The sequence below is a fragment of the Notolepis coatsorum genome (genome assembly GCF_963971535.1).
Source record: "Notolepis coatsorum genome assembly, chromosome: 5".
Classification (NCBI taxonomy): Eukaryota; Metazoa; Chordata; class Actinopteri; order Aulopiformes; family Paralepididae; genus Notolepis; species Notolepis coatsorum.
In genome coordinates, this window is record NC_140169.1 from 32482259 (window position 1) to 32504838 (window position 22580).

Sequence of the window (22580 nt, forward strand, 5' to 3'; positions counted from 1 at the left end):
ACAATAATGACCGCTGTGGGACAATAATGACCGCTGTGCGCAGCTGTTCGCAATCAAGCCCACTGACACACACTGTTTCAGTGCAATTAGACCAGGGGTGGGCAACTTTGTATATGGTGAGGGCCACAAAATGTCCACAATCAATCTGGGGGGCCGCATTGTTTATCGGCAGTCCCGCCAGTAGTACCCCATCACTCAAATAGCCCTAATAGTCACAAGGTATATAAACAATTATAATTTGTTGTAACTTTGTTTTTATTCCATTTCAAATGCATTTAGTAATGCAATTTCAACTTTATGAATTTATAAACAGCTGAATTTAAAAGTATTGCTGTGTAACCCCAAATATATACAAAAATTATCAATTATAATTAAGGCTTCTAATAAAATAAATGTATGAACTTAAAGCCCACTGCTCAACAAACACAAAGCAGCATTCCTGCTGCATTTCACTACAACAGTAAATCAAAAGTGCAATAATAAATGATTTTGTTAAATGTATAAACTTTTATCCTGCTACTAAACAAAACATTATAACACTGGAATGTTTTGTTTAGTAGCAGGATAAAAGTGTATACATTTAACAAAATCATTTATTATTGCACGTTTGATTTACTGTTGTAGTGAAATGCAGCAGGAATGCTGCTTTGTGTTTGTGTTATTAGTGTTATCTGAACACTACAAAAGTAAACAAGTAAAGTAAAGTGCAATACTACATGCCTCCCATTGACCCTTTATCAAACTGGCATGACATTCACCCTCGCCCCACAGTGGGTCAATAATGGTTATAATAATAATAATAATAATAATAATAATAATAATAATAATAATAATAATAATAATAATAATAATAATAATAATAATAATAATAATAATAATAATAATAATAATGGTCCCCTCTCTACACCTCTCCATCATCTCCCCCCCCTCTCTACATCTCTTCATCATCTCTTCCCCCCTCTCTACACCTCTTCATCATCTCCTTCCCCCCCTCTACACCTCTTCATCATCTCCTCCTCCCCCCTGTCTTTAATGAGACACTTGTGGTCTCTCCATTTGGCGCACAATAGCAGGAATGTCAACTTCAATGTTTGTTCATGCAATCTGCATCAGATGAAATAATGTTTCATCCGACAGCCTGTTTCTCTACTTTGACTTGATGTGCTTCATGTTTGAGAAATTGCTCTCACATATGTATGTGCTCCCAAACATACTGGCCATAGAGAGGGCAAAGTCCCTGAGGAGTGGGAAGCGGGGCTCAGGTAGCAGTTTCCAAAACGAAATTCCCCTCTCATTTCTCTTTGCTTGAAAAAAAGGATCTGACTGTAGCTCGCACAGTTCAAGCTGCAACGGTGGGGGCTGCTCTGACACCGTAGCGGTGAGGGGGCCGGCAAACAGCGCTATCCGTGACTGCATGCCGTTGAAATCTTCAAACCGATCATTGAATTGCATTTGCAGTGTTTCAATGTCGCTCCTGTACTTTCCGACGGCTCAGCCATCGGATTTCTGTGTGTAGCTGCAAGTCGCCATAATCAGTGTCCATCTCTTCCAAAAAGGAGACAAACTTTCTATGGTTTAGTGACCTGTTGCCTCCACGAATTAGATTGGTAACCTTGGTAACCAAATCCATAACATGGCTGTAGTAGTCAAGCTTCTTGGCACAGAGAGCCTCCTATATCAGATAAAAAAAAAGAAAAACTATTTAACGACTCTCGCATATAATTTGACTACACTCGACTTGCATTGGTCATTATAGTGACCCACAATAGATGGAAATTATGTTAGCGAACTTACCTGATGTATAATGCAGTGCAGCATTGGACACTCAACGCCACTCTGCCTTAGAAGCCCGGCGAATCCTGTGTGTTTTCCTTTCATTGCCGGTGCTCCATCGGTAACAACAGCCGACAGTTTATCAAAACCCCCATATTGCTGCACGGCACTTTCAACAGCGTTTCATATGTCCACACTAGGGCTGACCCCTATTAGTCAAATAGTCGACTAATCGATCGAAAGGAGCCATAGTCGACTGCCAACTCTTCTTAGTCGAATACAATACAAAAAAATTAAAAAAAAAAAAAAATATATTATAATTTTTTTTTTTTTATATATATATATATTGGCCTGGGGCCGCATGGAACGTCGGTGAGGGCCGCATGCGGCCCGCGGGCCGCCAGTTGCCCTTCCCTGAATTAGACACTGCCGGTGTTCTGCTGCCGGCGATGACAGGGGGCGGAGCGACGAGCGGAGCCAGAACGCAGCCAGAACCAGTGTTGCGAGTCGATGTAAAATGAATTAGGTATATTGTTAGTAAGTTAGCCATGTAATAAGCGGGATAATGTATAGCTATACTCGATCATTGTCGCAAAATAATTGACCTTCACTGACGTTTAAAACACCTCACCGAGGCGGCTCGGTATTTTAAACTCTGCGTCGGTCAATTATTTTGCGACAATGACCTCGTAGCTATACATTATCCCTTACATAAAGCATGTTAAAGACGCATTTATTGGACTCGTTGCGCCCGGAGTTTACATAGAAACAGCGCGACTCCCGAGTCCCAAGAGGAGTATCACGCAGGACTGAAGAGCTCACAGCGCGCATGTAATGACTGAATCCGCGTTTTGATGACATCATCACAACAACACGCGTTAGGTTACAGATCGTTTCTGTTTCGGTGATATATTTTCGGTGAAAAAACTCTTTCGGCCGAAAGCCGAAAGGCCATTTTTGGCCATTTTCGGCCGAAATTTCGGTGCATCCCTAATTATAATATTGTGATATTGTTGTTCACAGTTATTGTCATCTAAATGAATGATACATGAATGAACAACCACATGCCAATGTGATGAATTGGATTGTTTATCTTGTGCTTCTGCAGATGGGAACAGATATTGTGCTGGATAATATCTCTCTGGGAGAGAGATTATGTTATTCATTTTATATGGTGTGTGTTTGTGTGTGCAATGCAAGATGACACTAGGCTCTTCTGGTTCTAACATGGTGTCATACTGTGACCGGTTTATAAACTGTCTCTATTGTTCCATAACAGAGGGGAAAACAAAAGAGAGAACAAGACAGAGAGAGAGAGAGATAGAGAGGAAGGCAGAGGAGAGAGAAAGAGAGAGAGGGAGGTAGAGGAGAGAGAAAGAGAGAGAGGAAGGTAGAGGAGAGAGAAAGGGAAAGGAGAGAGAGCAGGAGAGAGAGAGAGGAAGGGATAGGAGAGATAGAGAGAGGGGGAAGGAGATAGAGAGAGAGGAAGGGAAAGAAAGATGTCTCTTGTCGTCAGTGGGACTTTTTTTAGTTGACTAGGTGTGAGAGGGAAAGAGGAGAGAGAGAAGGGAGGGGGGGGCAGAGAGCAAAAGGTTGAGGGGGGAGAGAGAGAGAGAGATAAAGGAGCAGTGTAGTCTTTCTCATGCTCTCTTCATCATTGTGTGTGTTTGACAGTGAGAGCTAGCTGGCTCAGTAGCCTGGGACTAACTGATTTATTGATACACACACACACACGCACACACACACACAGAGAGCTAGGTCAGTAGGCATTATCCTAGCACAAACCCCACGTGGCTACAACTGATTCATATTGATCAGTTGAACAAACGGGGGGCTTGGGAGTCTTAGGATAACACACACACACACACACAGAGATAGACTATTCCCAGCCCCTCCCCCCAGTCAACTGTTAAATGAGGGATTGGGAGGGGGTGGGGGTCACTGAGACCCGCAGCCGTGTGTGTGTGTGTGTCAGTAGCGTGGCTTCAGTGTGTTGGGAACATGTCCTCTCTGCACATAGAAGGTCTGTGGGCTACATTTTTGAAGCTTTATCTAAACCCACCAGTTATAATCTACATCGGATACGATTCAAATATTTCACAAGTTAAAAGTATGGTGTAAGGATACAAATAGCCTAATCTCCACCACACAGCTGGGTTATATACAGTATAACAACACACACACACACACATACACACACACACTGTACATGCATACATACATACATACATACATTACATACATACATATACATACCGGTACATACATACATACATACATACATACATACATACATACATACAATACATACATACATATAGGGCTGGGCGATATGGCCTAAATATGATATCACGATATTTTCTGACCTTTCGGCGATACACGATACACATCACGATGTTTTTCTTTTTTACCCCAAACAATTCATTATGAGGCTTACCAAAACAGTATTTGAGTTTGCAAGCTAACATTAAAGACAAAATAAAATACCCATGCATTTAGCATTTTTATATTAGATTTAGATTATTAGATTATATATTGCATATGAGATATTATATGATTTAGATATGAAATATGATGAATTGAAAATGGGGGACCCTGATGTAAACAAGACTAAAGTCTTTCTCTGGTCTGCATCCCCTTAACAATTGTATGTATTGAGCTGTACTGTACCCATTCTGCAATATGTTAAAGTTTTAAATCAATCAATCAATAAATAGCATTTTAGCATTTTTATGAAACTACTGTATATATGTATGTCTCTAAATGTTTTGATGAATTGAAAATGGAGGACCCTTATGTAAAATAGCCAAAAGTCTTTGTCTGGTCTTCATCCTCCTGTACTGTATTGTACCCATTCTGCAACCTTTTAATACAGTTTTCATTCATTCATTCTGACGGAAACATAATCATTTTGATTGACAGTCGAGTCTGCCAATGACGTCACACCGCTTGCACCCGCCCTGCTGTTCTTAGCACCAATCGGCAAGCGTTATTCGTTTTTGACTTCCTGAATGTCAACAAAGCTACTAACGTTAGCTCCCCGCGGCCGTCGAGTAGGAGACCAGTGCTTCACAGGATGACTAAATGAGGCATAATGATTTTACTACAACGAATGTTATAATAAAAGCCTTTCCATACATCTGTCTGATTGAAAACTTTATTAACAGACCGCGGAATGGGCATATCTCAGCACAGGCTGAGATATGAACGAGTAACGTGTGGACAGATTGACGCGACACAATCCTCTTGGGCAAAACATCACGATATCCACGATACGTTGAAAAAGTGTATCGTTAATGAACTGTACCCGATATTTATATAATATCGTCATATCGCCCAGCCCTACATACATACATACATACATACATACATACATACATACATACATTAAGGCTGTCCCCAAAGCCTGGTTTTTTATTAAATCAACTTTCTTTAACACATTCTGTGCCACGCAGTTTGCCCATCTTATACCACTCTGCCAGTGCTGTAAGCCTATGGAGTCGCTCACCTTCTTTGCAGGGCTATAACTTTTTAAATATTATAGCTATATCGATTACTATGGCCCATTCAACATCGGGTATCTATCGTTCCGGATGTGGGAACATTATATTTTTCCATTCATACATTGTCGTGTTAGTACCGTCGTGAATATAAGTATGTTTTTAGAGTCTATAGCAGTAATTCCTAGAACACGAGTTATAGGCCCAGACGCATATTATACATAATGGATTGGCGTTTCGTTCCTATACACGCTATATTAAATTCAAATGCATATGTTCGGTATACATTATGCTCCATCATGCGTGAAGCAAAGGGGGGGGGGGGGTCGTTTATGACTCCTTGATTGTCAGTAACGGCTTTCCTTAGTACGACATCATACGTTGATCGGATGGATTGCAATGAAATAAATGGACAATTGAGCTGGAATTAACGTTAGATTCCTCTTACCTGTGGCCGATGAGTCAGGAGAAACAAAAATTCCAATTATTCGATTTCGATCTGCTAGATCCATTTTCCGTTTGTATGATGCAATAAACACCGAAAGCATATTGATTCTTGCGTCTCGAAAGTGATCCCATGCACTCGAGTGTTTGTCTTGATCAACATAACAAGATAGCTCTGCCGGAGGATTTTCCCCGATGCACAGAGCGCCACATCCGGTTTAGAGTGGAGTGCAACTCGCCCGAAATCCAACAGGCGGCGGTATTGATGCGTTGCAATATCAGACAGGGTCCAGCTGGCTCCCGGAGCCTTCCTGGATGAATTATGAATGCCAATAGCGAATAAAGGAAATAACTATCATAAAAACGAGTAAACTCGTTGGTATTATTAGATTGGCGGGCAATAACGAGTAAACTCGTTTTTGGTGCAGCATGTGTTAATAGTTTTTAATACTATAATATTAGTGTAGCCTAATCTTCATCTGCAACTGTGAAGACAAACCCTATTGGTTTAAACAGAATGAATAGACGCATAAAAAAATATATTAAAAAGAAAATAAAAAATTCGAATGTTGATTTAGAATTCGAATGCCAACGTAACGAACGAAGGTCCGAACATTCGAACGTTTGGGCTCAGCCCTTGCATACATACACACATATATATATATATATATATATATATATATATATATATATATATATATATATATATATATATATATATATATATATATATATATATATATATACACACACCTCAACAACACTTTATTTTTTAACTTGAATGCCGACATGTGATAAAACTTTAAACCTGCAAATTTGCTGTGGATATTTATGACCTATTATGATATTTACGCCACCATATGGATTTACAGCCTTGGCCCCGTTGACACTGGCAATATCAAGCAACACTGTCATCTACGCAGGAAAATGTTGCATGTGAAAGTAACGGTGAAGTGGGGAGATTGTTGGGCCTTGGCAGAGGTCTTCACTCCACTGAATGCGTTCTTCTAGTTAACTATGCTACTGTCTGATATGGAACGTGCGTGAAGGAGCTTGGTAATAAGCTCTGCATGAAGAACAGTGGAAGAATGCATGACGCTTGACTGTGTAATAATAAATAGCATAGCATACAGTAGTTATGGTGGAACTACTGTAACATATGTATGGACTCCAGCAGCTGGTAATGGACGGTTTAGACAGAATTATGTTGCATGTTGCTAGGGAACAGCTTGAACCCAAGTTTATTACCTGTTAGCTTTTGATATTAGCTAACTATGCAACACGAAATGAACTTGGGTCCATTTAGAATGTTTATTTAGTTAGGTTGAAACCATCTGTAGACATAATTACACTCGATGAGTATTTCCACTTGTTATTTTCCTCTGCCTGTCTCTCTTTCTTTCTCTCCATCACTCTTTCTCAGATCGCTAAGTTACGACAGCAGCTCCAGCGCAGCAAACACAGTAACCGTTACCATAGAGACAAAGACAGGAAGTCACCCTTCAACAGCCACCACACAGCTACCCACCAACCACAGGTGAGAGAACACACACACACACACACACACACACACACACACGCACACACATGGGACCTGGGACACTCTCAAACTACATTCATATTTTTTCTCAACAGAAGAACGGTCTCAAACTAGTTATATTTGTCCTAACCTAAACGCCAACATTTTGGGAAATTTGCTTATTTGCCATCTTCCCTGGAGTTAGACAAGAAGATACATACCCTTTTCTTCTCTGTGCGTGCAGTAGGCGTAGGGAACGCCCGCACCGTTAGCGTAGCTTAGCTTCATCACTGGAAGTGGGGCAGTCCATTACCCTGAAGTCCCCTACAGTCACGAAATACACTCCAAATACAACTCCAAAACGTTCCTGTAAACATGTTGTGACCTGTGTATTTACCACGTGGAGAAATAAAAAATAATTGAATTCGACAATTATGTGGATAGAAGTGGGTGAAAGTTGACGAGCGAAAACCAGACGTGAATCAGACTTCAGAACGCACGGCGGTGGATGAGGAAATGGATTTTGGAAAGTTCTTTTTTTTGGCGTCTGTTTTACTAAAACGTCTCTCAAAGACCCATTTCTGAACAGATTTTTATAAAACTTGGACCTGTACTACATAAGACTTCCAGGCTATGGAACTACAGTGTTTTCCAGCTCCTACCTCTATGCTGGAATATTGGTATATATGGAATCTTGCAACCACTAAAGAAAAGTGTGAGTATTACACAAGTTCAAGTTCAGACCTCTGTTACTTTATTTCATTAACACTAAAAGTGATTTTCCTTTTTTGCATTAGTAACTTCAGAATGTTATCTTTCAAAAGAGACCAGGCTCATGCATGTGCTATAAGTATAAAGCTAAGCTTTGCAAGAAAAGTATGCAGTCCTAAAGTTAAAGGGAAAAAAAATTGCCAGCCTGTTAAATGATAACTCCAACATTTTGGGAAATTAGCTTATTCAACATCTTCCCTGGAGTTAGACAAGAAGATACATACCTTTTTTGTCTCTGTGCATGCATTTAGCTTTGGGAACAGACGCTCCGTTAGCATAGCTTAGCTTCATCACTGGAAGTGAGGCAGGACAGTACCCTGACGTTCCCTACAGGTTTGTTGATATTATCATCCCTTCAAAGGATCTGAACCGATTGAAGTTTATGGATACCATGACTTAAAATCCTCTTACCTTGACGATTAAAAGCCTCCCCAATTTAGAAAACAGTAATCCAATGGCTGGTATTGATATACTACTAACTACTGCACGCTAACGGAGCTAACCGGACACTCAAGCAAATAACGAGAGCAATGACTTCCTTTCTGGGGGGGTTTCAAAATAAAAGAGCGACGTCTATAGCAGCGGAAAACGTTTATTTTGTACATTATCTAACGTTAACACGAACCTAAACTAACTTTAGGTTAGTTGTAACGTTAGTTTAGGTTCGTGTTAACAAAATAAACGTTTTCCGCTGCTATAAACGTCGCACTTTTATTTTGAAAACCCCAGAAAGGAAGTCATTATATTTGCTTTACACATCCTGTTCTGCGTTAGCTCCGGTTAGCTCCGAGCGTCCAGTAGTTAGTAGTATATTATCAATACCAGCCATTGGATTACTGTTTTCTAAATTGGGGAGGCTTTTAATCGTCAAGGTAAAAGGATTTTAAGTCATGGTATCCATAAACTTCAATCGGTTCAGATCCTTTGAAGGAATGAGAATATCAACAAACCTGTAGGGAACGTCAGGGTACTGTCCTGCCTCACTTCCAGTGATGAAGCTAAGCTATGCTAACGGAGCGACTGTTCCCTAAGCTAAATGCACGCACAGAGACAAAAAAGGTATGTATCTTCTTGTCTAACTCCAGGGAAGATGTTAAATAAGCTAATTTCCCAAAATGTTGGAGTTATCCTTTAAGAGGTTAAGGTTGTACCTAATGCAACCAAAACAAAATGTATGATATCATATATATATATATATTATATATATATGATCAAATCAAATTTATTTGTAAGGCCCGACAACACACGTTAATGTCCCCATGGGCCGTACACGTCTTCTTTAAACTAGTCAAGAAGAAACATAACAATAAGTCAAGAACAGAACAAGAACATCATAAGGTCCAACAAATTTAAAATAAATGCAAATAAATGAAAGAATGCAAGCACTCCCAGACATACCCCATGCGAAGGTAAGGAAAAACTCACTAAAACCTAACAATAGGGAAAAATGCTCCACAGTCAGTGTGGAGGAGAGAAACCTTAGAAGGGCCATTCAAGGGGGGGATCTCCCTTCTTAGATGTCGGTGATAGTAGTGTTGCAGACTAACAGTTGGTAAGCATGCACTCAAGTGTGTAGTGAAACACAGATGAGTGCATGCAATAGCAACTGAACATTTTGAAAGATTAAAGATGAGATATTGTTTACAATGATTTGCATATCAACTGTAAATGGATCTGACATTGAAAGATTTATCATTTTGCTCTCAGATATATGAATGGTGATAGATGCTCACCACTGCATCCTGTATGATAAAGTGGGTTTTGAAGTCGAAATAAACATAGGTATCTGTTTATCTTTAAGGCCATTGCCAGGAAATTACCACCTTATTTATATCAGAATGTTGCTAGATTGGAACTATGGACCCTATCTGACCTGCTCAGATGACTGGCTTATGCTTAAGATCCCGAGAGTAAAGACTGAACTTGGGGAAGTCAGCCTTTTTGTTTTATGCACTATTTCTGTCTGTCTGTCTGTCTGTCTGTCTGTCTGTCTGTCTGTCTGTCTGTCTGTCTGTCTGTCTGTCTGTCTGTCTGTCTGTCTGTGAATGAGAGCAGCATGTGTTTACGGTAATATGTCTCTCAATACTGCTTGTGTCTGTGTCCTCAGAGTTGTGTTGTGTCCTCAGCGCCTGTGTGTGAGGGTTAGTGAGTGCAGTGTATTGGATCAGATTCAGAGAAGCAGGCAGATGGTAGCTTGTGTCTGCCACATGGACACGTACAACACACACACACACACACACACACACACACACACACACACACACACACACACACACACACACACACACACACGCACACACAGAGTTCAGGATTCTTTTCAACGTACTCGAAGTAGGACTAAAATAGTAGACTGGTAGGTTAATAGACTAAAGACAAACTAGTTTAGTAGACTAGTAGGTTACTAGACTAAAACAAACTAGTTTAGTAGACTAGTAGGTTACTAGACTAAAACAAACTAGTTTAGTAGACTAGTAGGTTACTAGACTAAAACAAACCTGTTTAGTAGTTAGTAGACTAGTAGGTTACTAGACTAAAACAAACTAGTTTAGTAGTTAGGAAACTAGTAGGTTACTAGACTAAAGACAAACTAGTTTAGTAGTTAGGAGACTAGTAGGTTAATAGACTAAAAACAAACTAGTTTAATAGTTAGTAGAGTAGTAGTTTAATAGTCATATTCTAGGAAACATTGTTTTGATATAAATATGTTTGATTTGACCATGTGGTTCCTCTGAAACGGTTTCAAATGTTTGCCCTAGAAAGATCTTATCATAGCGCTGTTATTAATCACACGTGATGAAATAATTTAACCGTGGAAGCAGTACAGTATTTCCTGGAAAGAAATAATGACTGTGCAGCAATAAAACTGTTAAATGGGAGCGACTGTACTCTGCCAATATTCTTAAGTATGTCAGAAGCTCAGTGCTGCAGGCCAGAGATGGTGTGGGGGTTAAGCCCCCTGCTAACCCGGGATCAGATCCAACCAGAACATTATCTCATGTGTCTCTTCCTACTCTCGTCTCCCTGCTGACCCGGGATCGGATCCAACCAGAACATTATCTCTTGTGTCTCTTCCTACTCTGTCTCCTTTGGAGTCCAAATACTGTCCGTCTGTCTGTCTATCCATCCCACTGTCTCAATGAAGACAAAATACCAAGGGGAGTGGACAGGCCGCTCTTTTAGAAGCAATGCTGACAGGGTTCCACTCATCCTTGAAATACTAGATTTCTAGTCATTGAAAATATGGAACATTTACAAAAATGACTGAATATCCTGGAAGAAAATCTATATAGTCCTGGAAATTCTTTAGTGTATTTTAGCCTCTCACCCCTAAAAACTATTTTGGCCCGCCATGGCATTTGACAAGCTTATTATCCTCTTATTTTTAAAGTGCTGTAAAATCCTAACCGTAATGACTACAAAACGTAAATTTTGCAGCAAAAAATTACTTAATCTGAGTTGTATGTAGGACAGCACAGTGCTACTTCCCTTAAATTACGTATATTGTTTATGAGGAATTGCTGGCACACAGGAGTTGTTGCTACTGTAACAACAAGAGAAGGCCAGATGACCTTATTGTACAGTTAGCGTAGCGGTCACCTGCAATGAACGTGAGACACTTCATCATGAACCCTGCATCATTAAAAAAGGAGGAATAAAACTGGGGTTAAATGTGTCAATACTAGGCCTACCGGTAAATTATATGACGTTTGTGAGCAAGTGCTGTCCTGGATTGTCAAGAAGAACTCCTGGAAATGTCCTGGGAAATTATTTCTCAAAAACAGTGGGAACCCTGTGCAGATCTGAGACCAGTTTGCCTTCATATTGTCCATAACACATGTTTTAAAGACGTGTGTGTATTGCTTTATAGGTTCTGGGAAGGCTGTGCAGTTGTTGACTGGATGGGTGATGGGGCTGGAATCGCAGCTGTGACAGAGCAATCAAGACAGGCAGACAGACATACAGAATGACAGACATGTACGAAACGGATTGTTCTTTCATTGGTACATTTCCGTTTTATACCGTTTTGAATACGAGTATAGTTTCGGAGAGTTCTAGTAATTTCAGAGAAATTCCGCGATAATAGCCCTTTAGTGGAATACACAAAACACGTTGTCATTTTTCGGCTGATTTATGAATAGTTTTCAAATAAATGCTAGATTATCGATAGTATATGTGTACTTGTGCACGCTAGAGAAGCGGGCTGAAAAATCTATTATCCATGCCGTGCTCAGCGCTAACGTTACACACACACAGACACACGCTGCGATCGCTGAGAAAAAAACATCTGATTAACCCAAAACTGGTAACATAGAGTCCTTACCTCAGATCAGATGTTCTGCAAAAAGATTAATCTAATTCCTGATCGCCATTCCAAATATCGATCGCGTTTATTGATCCAACGTTATACTCCGAAACAGATAATCGACACTTCTTCCAGTCCCCTCAGTCAATGCAATAGTATCCAGATGCATATCCTAGAAGTTAAACGTGGGCCGGAGTTATTTTTCCGATGCACTTTTTCAGCCAATCCAATGATGTGCAATACCATCCGGGAGACGATAGGCGGCGGTATTTGCCCTTTTCGGGCTCAGAGCCATTCCCAATGATAACGTCAGGCTGGATGGATGAAAAATGTATGGATATTGCTAATAAAAGAAATAACGATAAAATAATGAGAACTCGTCATTGGCACTCAACGCATGGCGAGTTAAGACTACTAATCTCGTCATTGGCACTCAATGTGTTAAAGGAACATGCCAATATTATGGGAAATGCACTCACCGTCTTCTCCAGAGTCAGACAAGAAGATGGACACCAATTTCTTCTCTGTGCATTCAGTAGAAAGCTATTCGGCTGAAAGCTAGCCTAGCTTAGAAGCGCAATTTAATGGAAGTGGATATGGACCAGCTAGCCAAAAATGCGTCTCACGGAATTTTAAGCTAGGCTAGTGGTCTGTATCCGCTCATTTGTGCTAAGCTAGGCTAGCTTGCAGCCGGATAGCTTTCTACTAACCACACAGAGAGGAAATTGGTATGCCTCTTTATTTTTGCCTGGAGCAGATGGTAAACATATTTCCCATAATGTTACCATGTTCCTTTTAAAGGTAGAATCTTTAATGCTGTAATGCAGCAACTTCTAGGCAAAAGAGCCCCGCATGGTATAGCACTTTGTTTGCATTTTCTGTTGTGGTCCGATATGTCGCTGTGTTTACCATTCTGTATTTCAAAGGCCACAGTGTTTTTAACTCCGAAGCTCATTCTGTGATGGACTAGTGATGATGCCTCAGTGAGCGAAGTCTAGCTTAAACAAACTAATAACATGATGACTTATTAGCCTACAATGAGCAACTAGCTCTTCTCCAGAGAGAGACAAGAAGATAGATACCAGTTCCCTCTCTGTGCGTTGAATAGAAGGCTATCTAGCTGCATGTTAGCCTAGCTTAGCACAATGAATGGAAGCGGACATGGCCGGTTAGCCTTCGGGAGAGGTTTTAGTTGGACAATGCCTAGGCTAACCGGCCATGTCTGCTTCCATTCATTGTGCTAAGCTAGGCTAACGTGCAGCCAGATGGCTTTCTACTGAACACATGGAGAGAAAACGGGTATCTATCTTCTGGTCTATCTCTGGAGAAGACGATAAGCTAATTTTCCAAAATGTTGGCGTGTTTTTTTAAACAAACTAATAACACGATGACTTATGAACTCATTGACCGCCACACTGTTTTCCCATCTCTACTCAATGGTGCCAGCGTTATTGACCATTTTCGCGATGTTTGCGGAGCCATCGTGTGTTCTGTATTATAGCTATGGAGACAATAGTATGGCTCATTATTTTGACAGTCATTGTTTATAGTCCAACACTGACTAACCAGTTAATTTCTACATACTTCAGTTTGTGCGCTAAACATTGCCCCTTTCCAAAATAATTCAGTATTTTTTTCTAGATTGCGAGATATGACGTGTTATATGCATATGCCCAAATTGTTCGGGTTGCTCGCCTGAAACTCCAAATATTTCCAAATCAAAGGTATATACCATATATATATATGTTCCCCAGGTCAAAAGGTAGGCGATACTGCCACCTGGCGGGATTCGATCGTCATTGCGATTTTAACATGAGTCACTTGCACAAACGAAACTTATAACACAATGACTTATTAGCCTACAAAGAGTCACTAGCTTAAACAAACTAATAACATGATGACTTATTAATCTACAATGAGAAACTAGCTTAAACAAACCTCATGCCCAACTGCCAGTAGTACAATTTGCTATCTCCTGTATTTGTCTCTCTATCCTGTATCTGTCTCGAATTACATGAATGTCAAACAATTAACAATATTGCCAATGTTTTCATGTCAAAACAAAACATTTTTGTTTCTTAAAATAAAAGAAGAAAATAAATAAATAAAAAGGTTGACTCCTTAGCAGTATAATACAGTACGTTCTTTGGCAAAAAAATTACATAAATAAAATAAGATTTAACATTAACACTTTAATCGCCGGAGACGCCGAAACTCGTCATTCCCCGCCATGCTCATTCTGCCGAAGACGCCGTAACACGTCTTTGATATCAATATTTCAAAAATCTGTGATCGAAATCATATTTCTCCCCCGGGGACCTGAGATATACTGCTGAGCTCCACTCAACTCTCTAACGGTTCAAGAGCGCCATCTGGTGGCCGATCGGCAGATCGCCCAACAGGAAGTGATCTGTGGATGAAGTGGTGCTCACCCATATTTCGTCCGGGCACTCGCTATCATTAGAGGGACTCCATCTTGACACAGTGAACACCGATCGGTGCAAATAACTCGATAAACAACATGATTTGGACGTATATACTATTATACAACCTGGAAATGGATCGGGTATTTATACATCCCATAATAGGAATATCTCTGCTCCACGCTCATCGCCCAACAGCGCGAGGAAGATACGGTAAGATCCAGCGTTATTTTCCAACGTGTTCTTTACTAACTGCTCTGATGATCATATCACCCACACTAGATGAATGATATAACGTTGACGGTCCAGCTGCAGGTAGACCTCTCCGTGGCCTTGTGGTCCAGCTGCACGTAGACCTCTCCGTGGCCTTGTGGTCCAGCTGCAGGTACACCTCTCCGTGGCCTTGTGGTCCAGCTGCAGGTAGACCTCTCCGTGGCCTTGTGGTCCAGCTGCAGGTAGACCTCTCCGTGGCCTTGTGGTCCAGCTGCACGTAGACCTCTCCGTGGCCTTGTGGTCCAGCTGCAGGTAGACCTCTCCGTGGCCTTGTGGTCCAGCTGCAGGTAGACCTCTCCGTGGCCTTGTGGTCCAGCTGCAGGTAGACCTCTACGTGGCCTTGTGGTCCAGCTGCACGTAGACCTCTCCGTGGCCTTGTGGTCCAGCTGCAGGTAGACCTCTCCGTGGCCTTGTGGTCCAGCTGCAGGTAGACCTCTCCGTGGCCTTGTGGTCCAGCTGCAGGTAGACCTCTCCGTGGCCTTGTGGTCCAGCTGCAGGTAGACCTCTCCGTGGCCTTGTGGTCCAGCTGCAGGTAGACCTCTACGTGGCCTTGTGGTCCAGCTGCAGGTAGACCTCTCCGTGGCCTTGTGGTCCAGCTGCACGTAGACCTCTCCGTGGCCTTGTGGTCCAGCTGCAGGTAGACCTCTCCGTGGCCTTGTGGTCCAGCTGCAGGTAGACCTCTCCGTGGCCTTGTGGTCCAGCTGCAGGTAGACCTCTCCGTGGCCTTGTGGTCCAGCTGCAGGTAGACCTCTCCGTGGCCTTGTGGTCCAGCTGCACGTAGACCTCTCCGTGGCCTTGTGGTCCAGCTGCACGTAGACCTCTCCGTGGCCTTGTGGTCCAGCTGCAGGTAGACCTCTCCGTGGCCTTGTGGTCCAGCTGCAGGTAGACCTCTCCGTGGCCTTGTGGTCCAGCTGCAGGTAGACCTCTACGTGGCCTTGTGGTCCAGCTGCAGGTAGACCTCTCCGTGGCCTTGTGGTCCAGCTGCAGGTAGACCTCTCCGTGGCCTTGTGGTCCAGCTGCACGTAGAGCTCTCCGTGGCCTTGTGGTCCAGCTGCAGGTAGACCTCTCCGTGGCCTTGTGGTCCAGCTGCAGGTAGACCTCTCCGTGGCCTTGTGGTCCAGCTGCAGGTAGACCTCCGTGGCCTTGTGGTCCAGCTGCAGGTAGACCTCTCCGTGGCCTTGTGGTCCAGCTGCAGGTAGACCTCTCCGTGGCCTTGTGGTCCAGCTGCACGTAGAGCTCTCCGTGGCCTTGGGAGCAAGCGGCGCTACCCTTGGGGAAGCATCGGTGCTACTTTGACGTTCAAGCTTAAAACAAGCTTTGGGTTAGGGTTGGTTCAGATAGAAATAGAAAGAAAGACGATACATATCGGCAATACAATTTGATCTGAATAAAGGTAAACCGTATACACAAGCTGCAGGTGAGGGTCTGTACCCTAACTGGCATGATGTACGTCATACGTTGTAGTCCGTGCAGGTTTTGGTGGTTAACACTTTGGCGACCGATGGGATGTGTCTAATATAGTGGTTGAGGACCAGGGAATGTAAACAAACGTGTGGGTTTTTGTACAACTATATCTATGCTTTATAGTGTTGCTATCTGTCCATTCTCATTGTCAATTGAGTTCATAAACCGTCCCTTCAAAATGGCTTAAAGAAAAAAAAATGCATCGGTAGGTTGTCATTTTATAGCGCCGTGAATATAAGCTTTATCGCAGATTTTGTCTCATATATTTTCTGGAAAGCTAGTTATGGAGCTAATCGCTGCTAACGTTATATTCAACGGCATTTCCGTTTTATATATGCTAAAGAAATAACTCAAACTGCATATGATCCGGGCTGTCCCAAAGCATGTATGGATGAAAGAGGGGGGGGGGCGGGGGACGTCGTTTAGTATTATTGATTACCAATAACAGTGTCCGTGTAACTAGCCACATTCACTGAGCGTCTCACAGCAAGCTCCGATTTGGCTGTAATTTAGGTGAAAAAGGTCTTACCGTGAGCCCGTGGGATACCCCCCAGCATTTCCCCGTTATCTATCGGCATCTGGTAGATCGATATGTCCATTGGCTGATGATAAATCCCATTATTCCATGGTGAAATCTGCAATTCGAAACGTGATCCACAGTACATTGTGCTGGTTCAGGATCCGGCTACAATGATACTCCATTGGAAGAAGAAAAAAAGTTTTTCATTCGCCCACAGGGCATACTGCAGTGGAGCGATGGCACCCCTAAGAGGATCTGGCCGGTATTGCATGTTCTCGATTCCACAGACGAGGGTAGATCTGCAGAGCCGGTCGGGGACCTTGAGCCGGTTATTAAAATGGAATAACAGCAATAACAAATGCCACGGCTATATACGTGCCTCTGGTCCACAACGCATGGCACCGAAACCCGTATATATACGTGGCCGGTCCTTAAAGTGTTAAGAGTCAGACATTCCTAATGGTTCTCTAGCTGCTGGCAACAGTCCATGCCCACGATTGTGGAGCCTGATGGCTGCTGGCATGGAGGATTGGCCGAGGCGGTTAGTGGAGTGTCTGGGGGGTATGAGTCTGTGGCTGAACATGCTTCTCATCTTGGCTAAGGTAAAGGTTAAGGTAAAGTTTGAGGTTAAGGTTAAAGCTCCAGTATGTCGTTTTAGGGAAGGAAAGATTACCTTTAGTAATTAGTTATGTTTAGATCCTATTTATTATCTCAACACTGATCAAGGAAATTGTCTTTAGAAAAATGTTTGACCAGTATTATCCTTTAGAAGACGGGAGCAGTGGCGGCTCTACCACTAGGGGCGCTAGGGCGCCGACCCACCTGCTGGCCAGCTGCTGTTAAATCAGAGAAGAAGACAATAAAACTTTTTCGTTTTTGTGTTTTATAGCCCTATAAATAATATAAACATGTTTAAAATTAATAATATTTACTCATTTTAAGTGTTTGTATTTCCAATGCACAATATAACGTTATTATCTAAATTAAAAAAACATCGTTTTCCAGAGCAGGAAGTGACATCACGTTTTTTTTTTTATATAATTTTTTCGTATTTCTCGGCCCGGGCTATACGCGATAGCGCTCTGAGTGCGCGTCACAGTTTGATCGCTGTCTCCGTCACAGCCAATCAGTGCATACGGCGTTGTGCGTTGAAATATGACTATTATGTTGGAATCCGAGCGCGATTTGAAGCGGTCTAGAAAGCAGCGTGAACTTCCGTGAGAATTTCCATAGCCGCATTTCGCGGAGACGCTCTCTGATTGGCCGACGCCAGTATTTTTTTCCATGGCAGAATTTCACAGAGACGATCTCTGATTGGCCGAATCCAATTTCTAATGTTCCAATTCTAGCTTCTAGCTTGGTTCCTAGGTTGGTCCTAGGTTGGTCGGTGGAGATAGTTGTGTTGTTGTGAGATGCATACAGCTGTTTGTCTTAGAGCGTGCCGTGCCGTGACTGCAAGTTCTTTAGACTGTTAAGCTTAGGCACTCTTTCAAAGTTGGTTAAGGTTAGAGTTTGTCTTAGAGCATGGCGATAGAACGCCAGGTAGTTTGCAGTCTGTTCGAGCGGAAATGGACAAAGGAATGTACTTGTTGAGTGTTGTGCTAACGTCGACGAGCTCAGCTGAGCTAACACTTGGCTAACAAGCTATATGGCGGATTATACACGCTTATCAAGCTCTCCTGCCCTGGACGTTTCAACTAAACAGTGAGTCTCTCTCTCTCTCTCTTTCTCTCTCTCTCTCTCTCTCTCTCTCTCTCTCTCTCTCTCTCTCTCTCTCTCTCTCTCTCTCTCTCTCTCTTTCTCTCTCTCTCTCTCTCTCTCTCTCTCTCTCTCTCTCTCTCTCTCTCTCTCTCTCTCTCTCTCTCTCTCTCTCTCTGCTTAACGTTAACGTTTGTAAATCGTTTTTTTTAGGAGCAGTACTGTTAGGCTACTGCTGTGCTGGCCATTCATGAAGCGAGACATTGCTGATTGTTTATTTATTTTATAACACAAGACTATGACTACCAACTGCCTAGCCAGCCGTGTATCAATCTTGGATGCAATAATAACGTTACTTACCACACTGACTATGTCGATGGCTCATTGATTTAACTACTGCAGCTCTCTCGGATTGAAAATACGTGGATTATGGCTTGTTCAATATCGTCTATGTTTGAATGAATGAATGAATGAGAACTTTATTAACAGATTGCAGAATGGGTACAATACAGTACGGCTCAATACACACAATTGTTAAGGGGATGCAGACCAGAGAAAGACGTTTGTCTTGTTTACATCAGGGTCCGTCCCAGATTTTCGATTCATATCGATAGTTTAATAGCTAGCCTTGGCTTGTTTAACAATATGCAAAATATGTGTACAGCCCTGTACTCATACTGAAGTTATTCTTGGTATATAATAGGTCTGATTGTGTAACGAATCGATTCCACGTCGCGCTGTGTGTGAGAGAGAGAAGGAGAGAGGGAGAGATCTGCCTGTGTTTGGAGACGGGCGAGTTTTGTTTCTAACTTTTCTATTTATATTGTGTTTCAAGTTGTGAATTAGAGTCTAGACTATACTTTATTTGACTGGTTGTGTGTTGTTGTAGTAACAGCTGAGCGACTCGTTCATAAGAGCCGATTCATTGCCGTGAGCGTGAGTCGAATCGCTCACGTCTTGCCATGAGTCTTGCGTGGTACAGTACTGTACTGTACAAAATATTTGGTATAGCGCCCCTAGTGGCGAAGTACCCACCGGCCGCCACTGGACGGGAGGGTAGGACACCACAGACGACAAACGGATAATTCATACAGTGTTCCAGGGATCCAGTTTTCCTCTTGGGATACTTAATTAGTTCAGCATTAAAGGTACATTACACTCTATTTTGAATTTTCAGAGGTTACACTACTATCCCAAAACTATGTATTGCAGCTTTAAGGTTAAGAGTAGGGTTGGTTTCACAGGCCTGCTCAGTGGGGTGGGTCTCAGTTAAAAGTCATCGGCCTCATTTATTTAAAGTGAGAATTCAATGATATCATAGATATATCCAAAAACCTTCCAAAATAGTGACACAAACACACAAGCCAGGTTTCCTTGGAAAGGGCATATGGTATCAATGTTGGCACAACGTGTGTGTGTGTGTGTGCGTGTGCGTGTACATTTTCCTCATCATTATTGAGTTATGAGTCATGTGAACGTTTTATGTGAGCTCTCTGGACCAAGTTACACAAACATTCGTGTTTATGAAATAGTCTAGCGTACTAATGTGCATGTGTGTGGAAGAGGGAGAGAGCTCTGTACTAAATGTTTTTGCTAAAGGTATTACCTGATTTAATAATTATTTTGTTTTAAGGATGTTTAAGGACAAGTTTTTGCTTGGAGTGTATTATTAATAATATTATTATATATATATTAATCGTTTTGATTACTTGTATATATTATTTGGATGTATGTTAAACTTGCTTTGGCAATAAGTAATTTGGTATTTGCCAATAAAGCCTAATTGAGAGAGGGAGAGACTTATTTTACTCTTATGTTTCTATGAAAACAGAGGGTCTGGTGAAGGTGGTCAGCTGGTCATTATGAGAGGGTATTATTAGCTGAGGTTTATTAGTTTATTCCACCCTCACTAAAACCCAAATGAACAACAAATGTTGTTATTAGTGAATTTATAAAGTTGCAGCTCTCACGCCACTGTAACGGTTTCACTAAGCCAGAAAACCGATGCAGACACAATCAAGCAGAGACCATGTGGAATCAGAGTATAACCTAAATGTCGGGTGTATTTAATAAGAAAATAAAAGTAATAGAATCCCGTCACTAGGCAGTCCAGGGAGTGAGCAGGTACAGGGTAGTCAGATGAGCATATGGGTCGTAGCCAGGAGCAGGTACTCAGACTGTCCAGGGAGAGAGCAGGTACAGGGTAGTCAGACAAGCATAGGGGTCGTAGCCAGGAGTGGGTTCTCATGCAGTCCAGGGATGTTCACGGAGAGAATGGTCAGACAGGCGGAGGTCATGCACAGGAATCCAAGATGGGGGAACATGGAGTGGAGCCAGGAAGGAACTGCGAGCAAAGGAGGACAATACCATTAGATAAGCACAATAGAACATGGACTGACAAAGAGAACAAGGCACGAGAATACAGACTGACTGGAAATAATGAACTACGATCTGGCAGCCTCATGACATCTGGGCCAGGTCTAAATAGTACTGGTAAGTGGTAATCAGCCTGTAGATACCAATCAGCTGCTCCTCTGGTCCTCACACACCTGCACCCCATCCTGTATTTAGAGAGAGAGGGAGAGTAGCTAGGTCGGGATAGAGTGGGAGAACCAAGGGTTATAGAGGGTGGGAAGCCTGGAGGCCTGGAGGAGCATGACAGCCACAGCACCATGCATTATGTTTCCATAGTAATGTAGTGAAATAGGACAGCACCTGCTAGTGGCAGGTATGAGAATAGTAGAAGACATGCACTTTAAAGATCCCCTCGAGTCAAACACACTGGACCTGGAGGGCCGGCCTACAATAGCGAATGTCCCTTACTGACTGACTGACTGACCCACCCACCCACCGACCGACCGACCGACTAACCGACACACCAACCCACCCACCGACCGACCGACCATTGTTGAAACACGCAGACGTGAATGTCGTTGCCTGCTGAGCAGCACTGGGCATCAGACCACAGCGAGCCTGACTGTGATTATAGAGTGTAGACACTTACTGTCTGACTGACTGTGTGTCAAGACACTTATTAGCAGAGGGTTGTTAGCCCTGTGTGGGAGAGAGAGAGAGAGACATAAAGAGAGAAACAGAGAGAGAGAGACGGATAGGGATAGAATGGGCGAGAGACGAAGAGAGAGAGATACACAGGGAGAGAGGGAAAGAGAGCGAGACATTAGAGAAAGAGAGAGCTTGAAGTGCCCCATAGTTTACAGCTCCATCTTCAACCCCCCTACTTTGTTCTGCTCTTGAGCCACACTGAGGAATGAAAGGATGGGGGAGGAGGGGAAGACAAAATACATGGGGGTAGGGGAGCTAGGAGAGAGAGATGGATAGAGAGAGAGACATCCAGTGTTTATTTGTACTTGGATCATATAGATTAAAAGATTAAAGGTGCTATAAATCTAAATGTTATGTAATTTCTTTTTTATACATATAGAGCTTTTAAAAAGGTGCAGAATAAAAGTATTGCTTTCCCCCCAAATAAGTTATCGATTTATTTTCTTGTATTTTATTTTTTTATTATTTTTTAAACAAACATATAAACAAACATGACAACACACGATAAGATATACAAGCATTATTAACAGTGCACATCCCATGAAATCACCATTTAGTTAAATGTCTTATACAGGATATACCCATAATACCTGCTATCTAATACCCTACACACATATGCTCTAGCTCGTACCCCCCCCCTCCCGGACCCCCCATTGGATAATCCATCCATTATCCCTCGCTCCTAACCAGACACTACCATTATATGCTAGCTTTTATTCTCTCCACCACTTCTAACCACATTGTCATTTTGGATTCATTGAGATCCAAAATTCTTGCTGTAGATATTTCTTGATAAATCACATCGAGATATGTAATAATCCAGACCTTT

At 42.2% G+C, this 22580-nt stretch overlaps 1 protein-coding gene across 1 annotated transcript in view; it reads left to right on the forward strand.

Moving 5' to 3' along the window:
- The window catches only part of LOC311228559 (protein FAM117B-like), a 144027-nt gene that overhangs the window by 111295 nt on the left and 10152 nt on the right, over window positions 1-22580 (forward strand). Inside the window, exon 4 of the mRNA XM_084314460.1 lies at window positions 7141-7254. Coding sequence (XP_084170586.1) covers window positions 7141-7254 — 114 coding nt within the window. The remainder of the gene's footprint in view (window positions 1-7140; window positions 7255-22580) is intronic.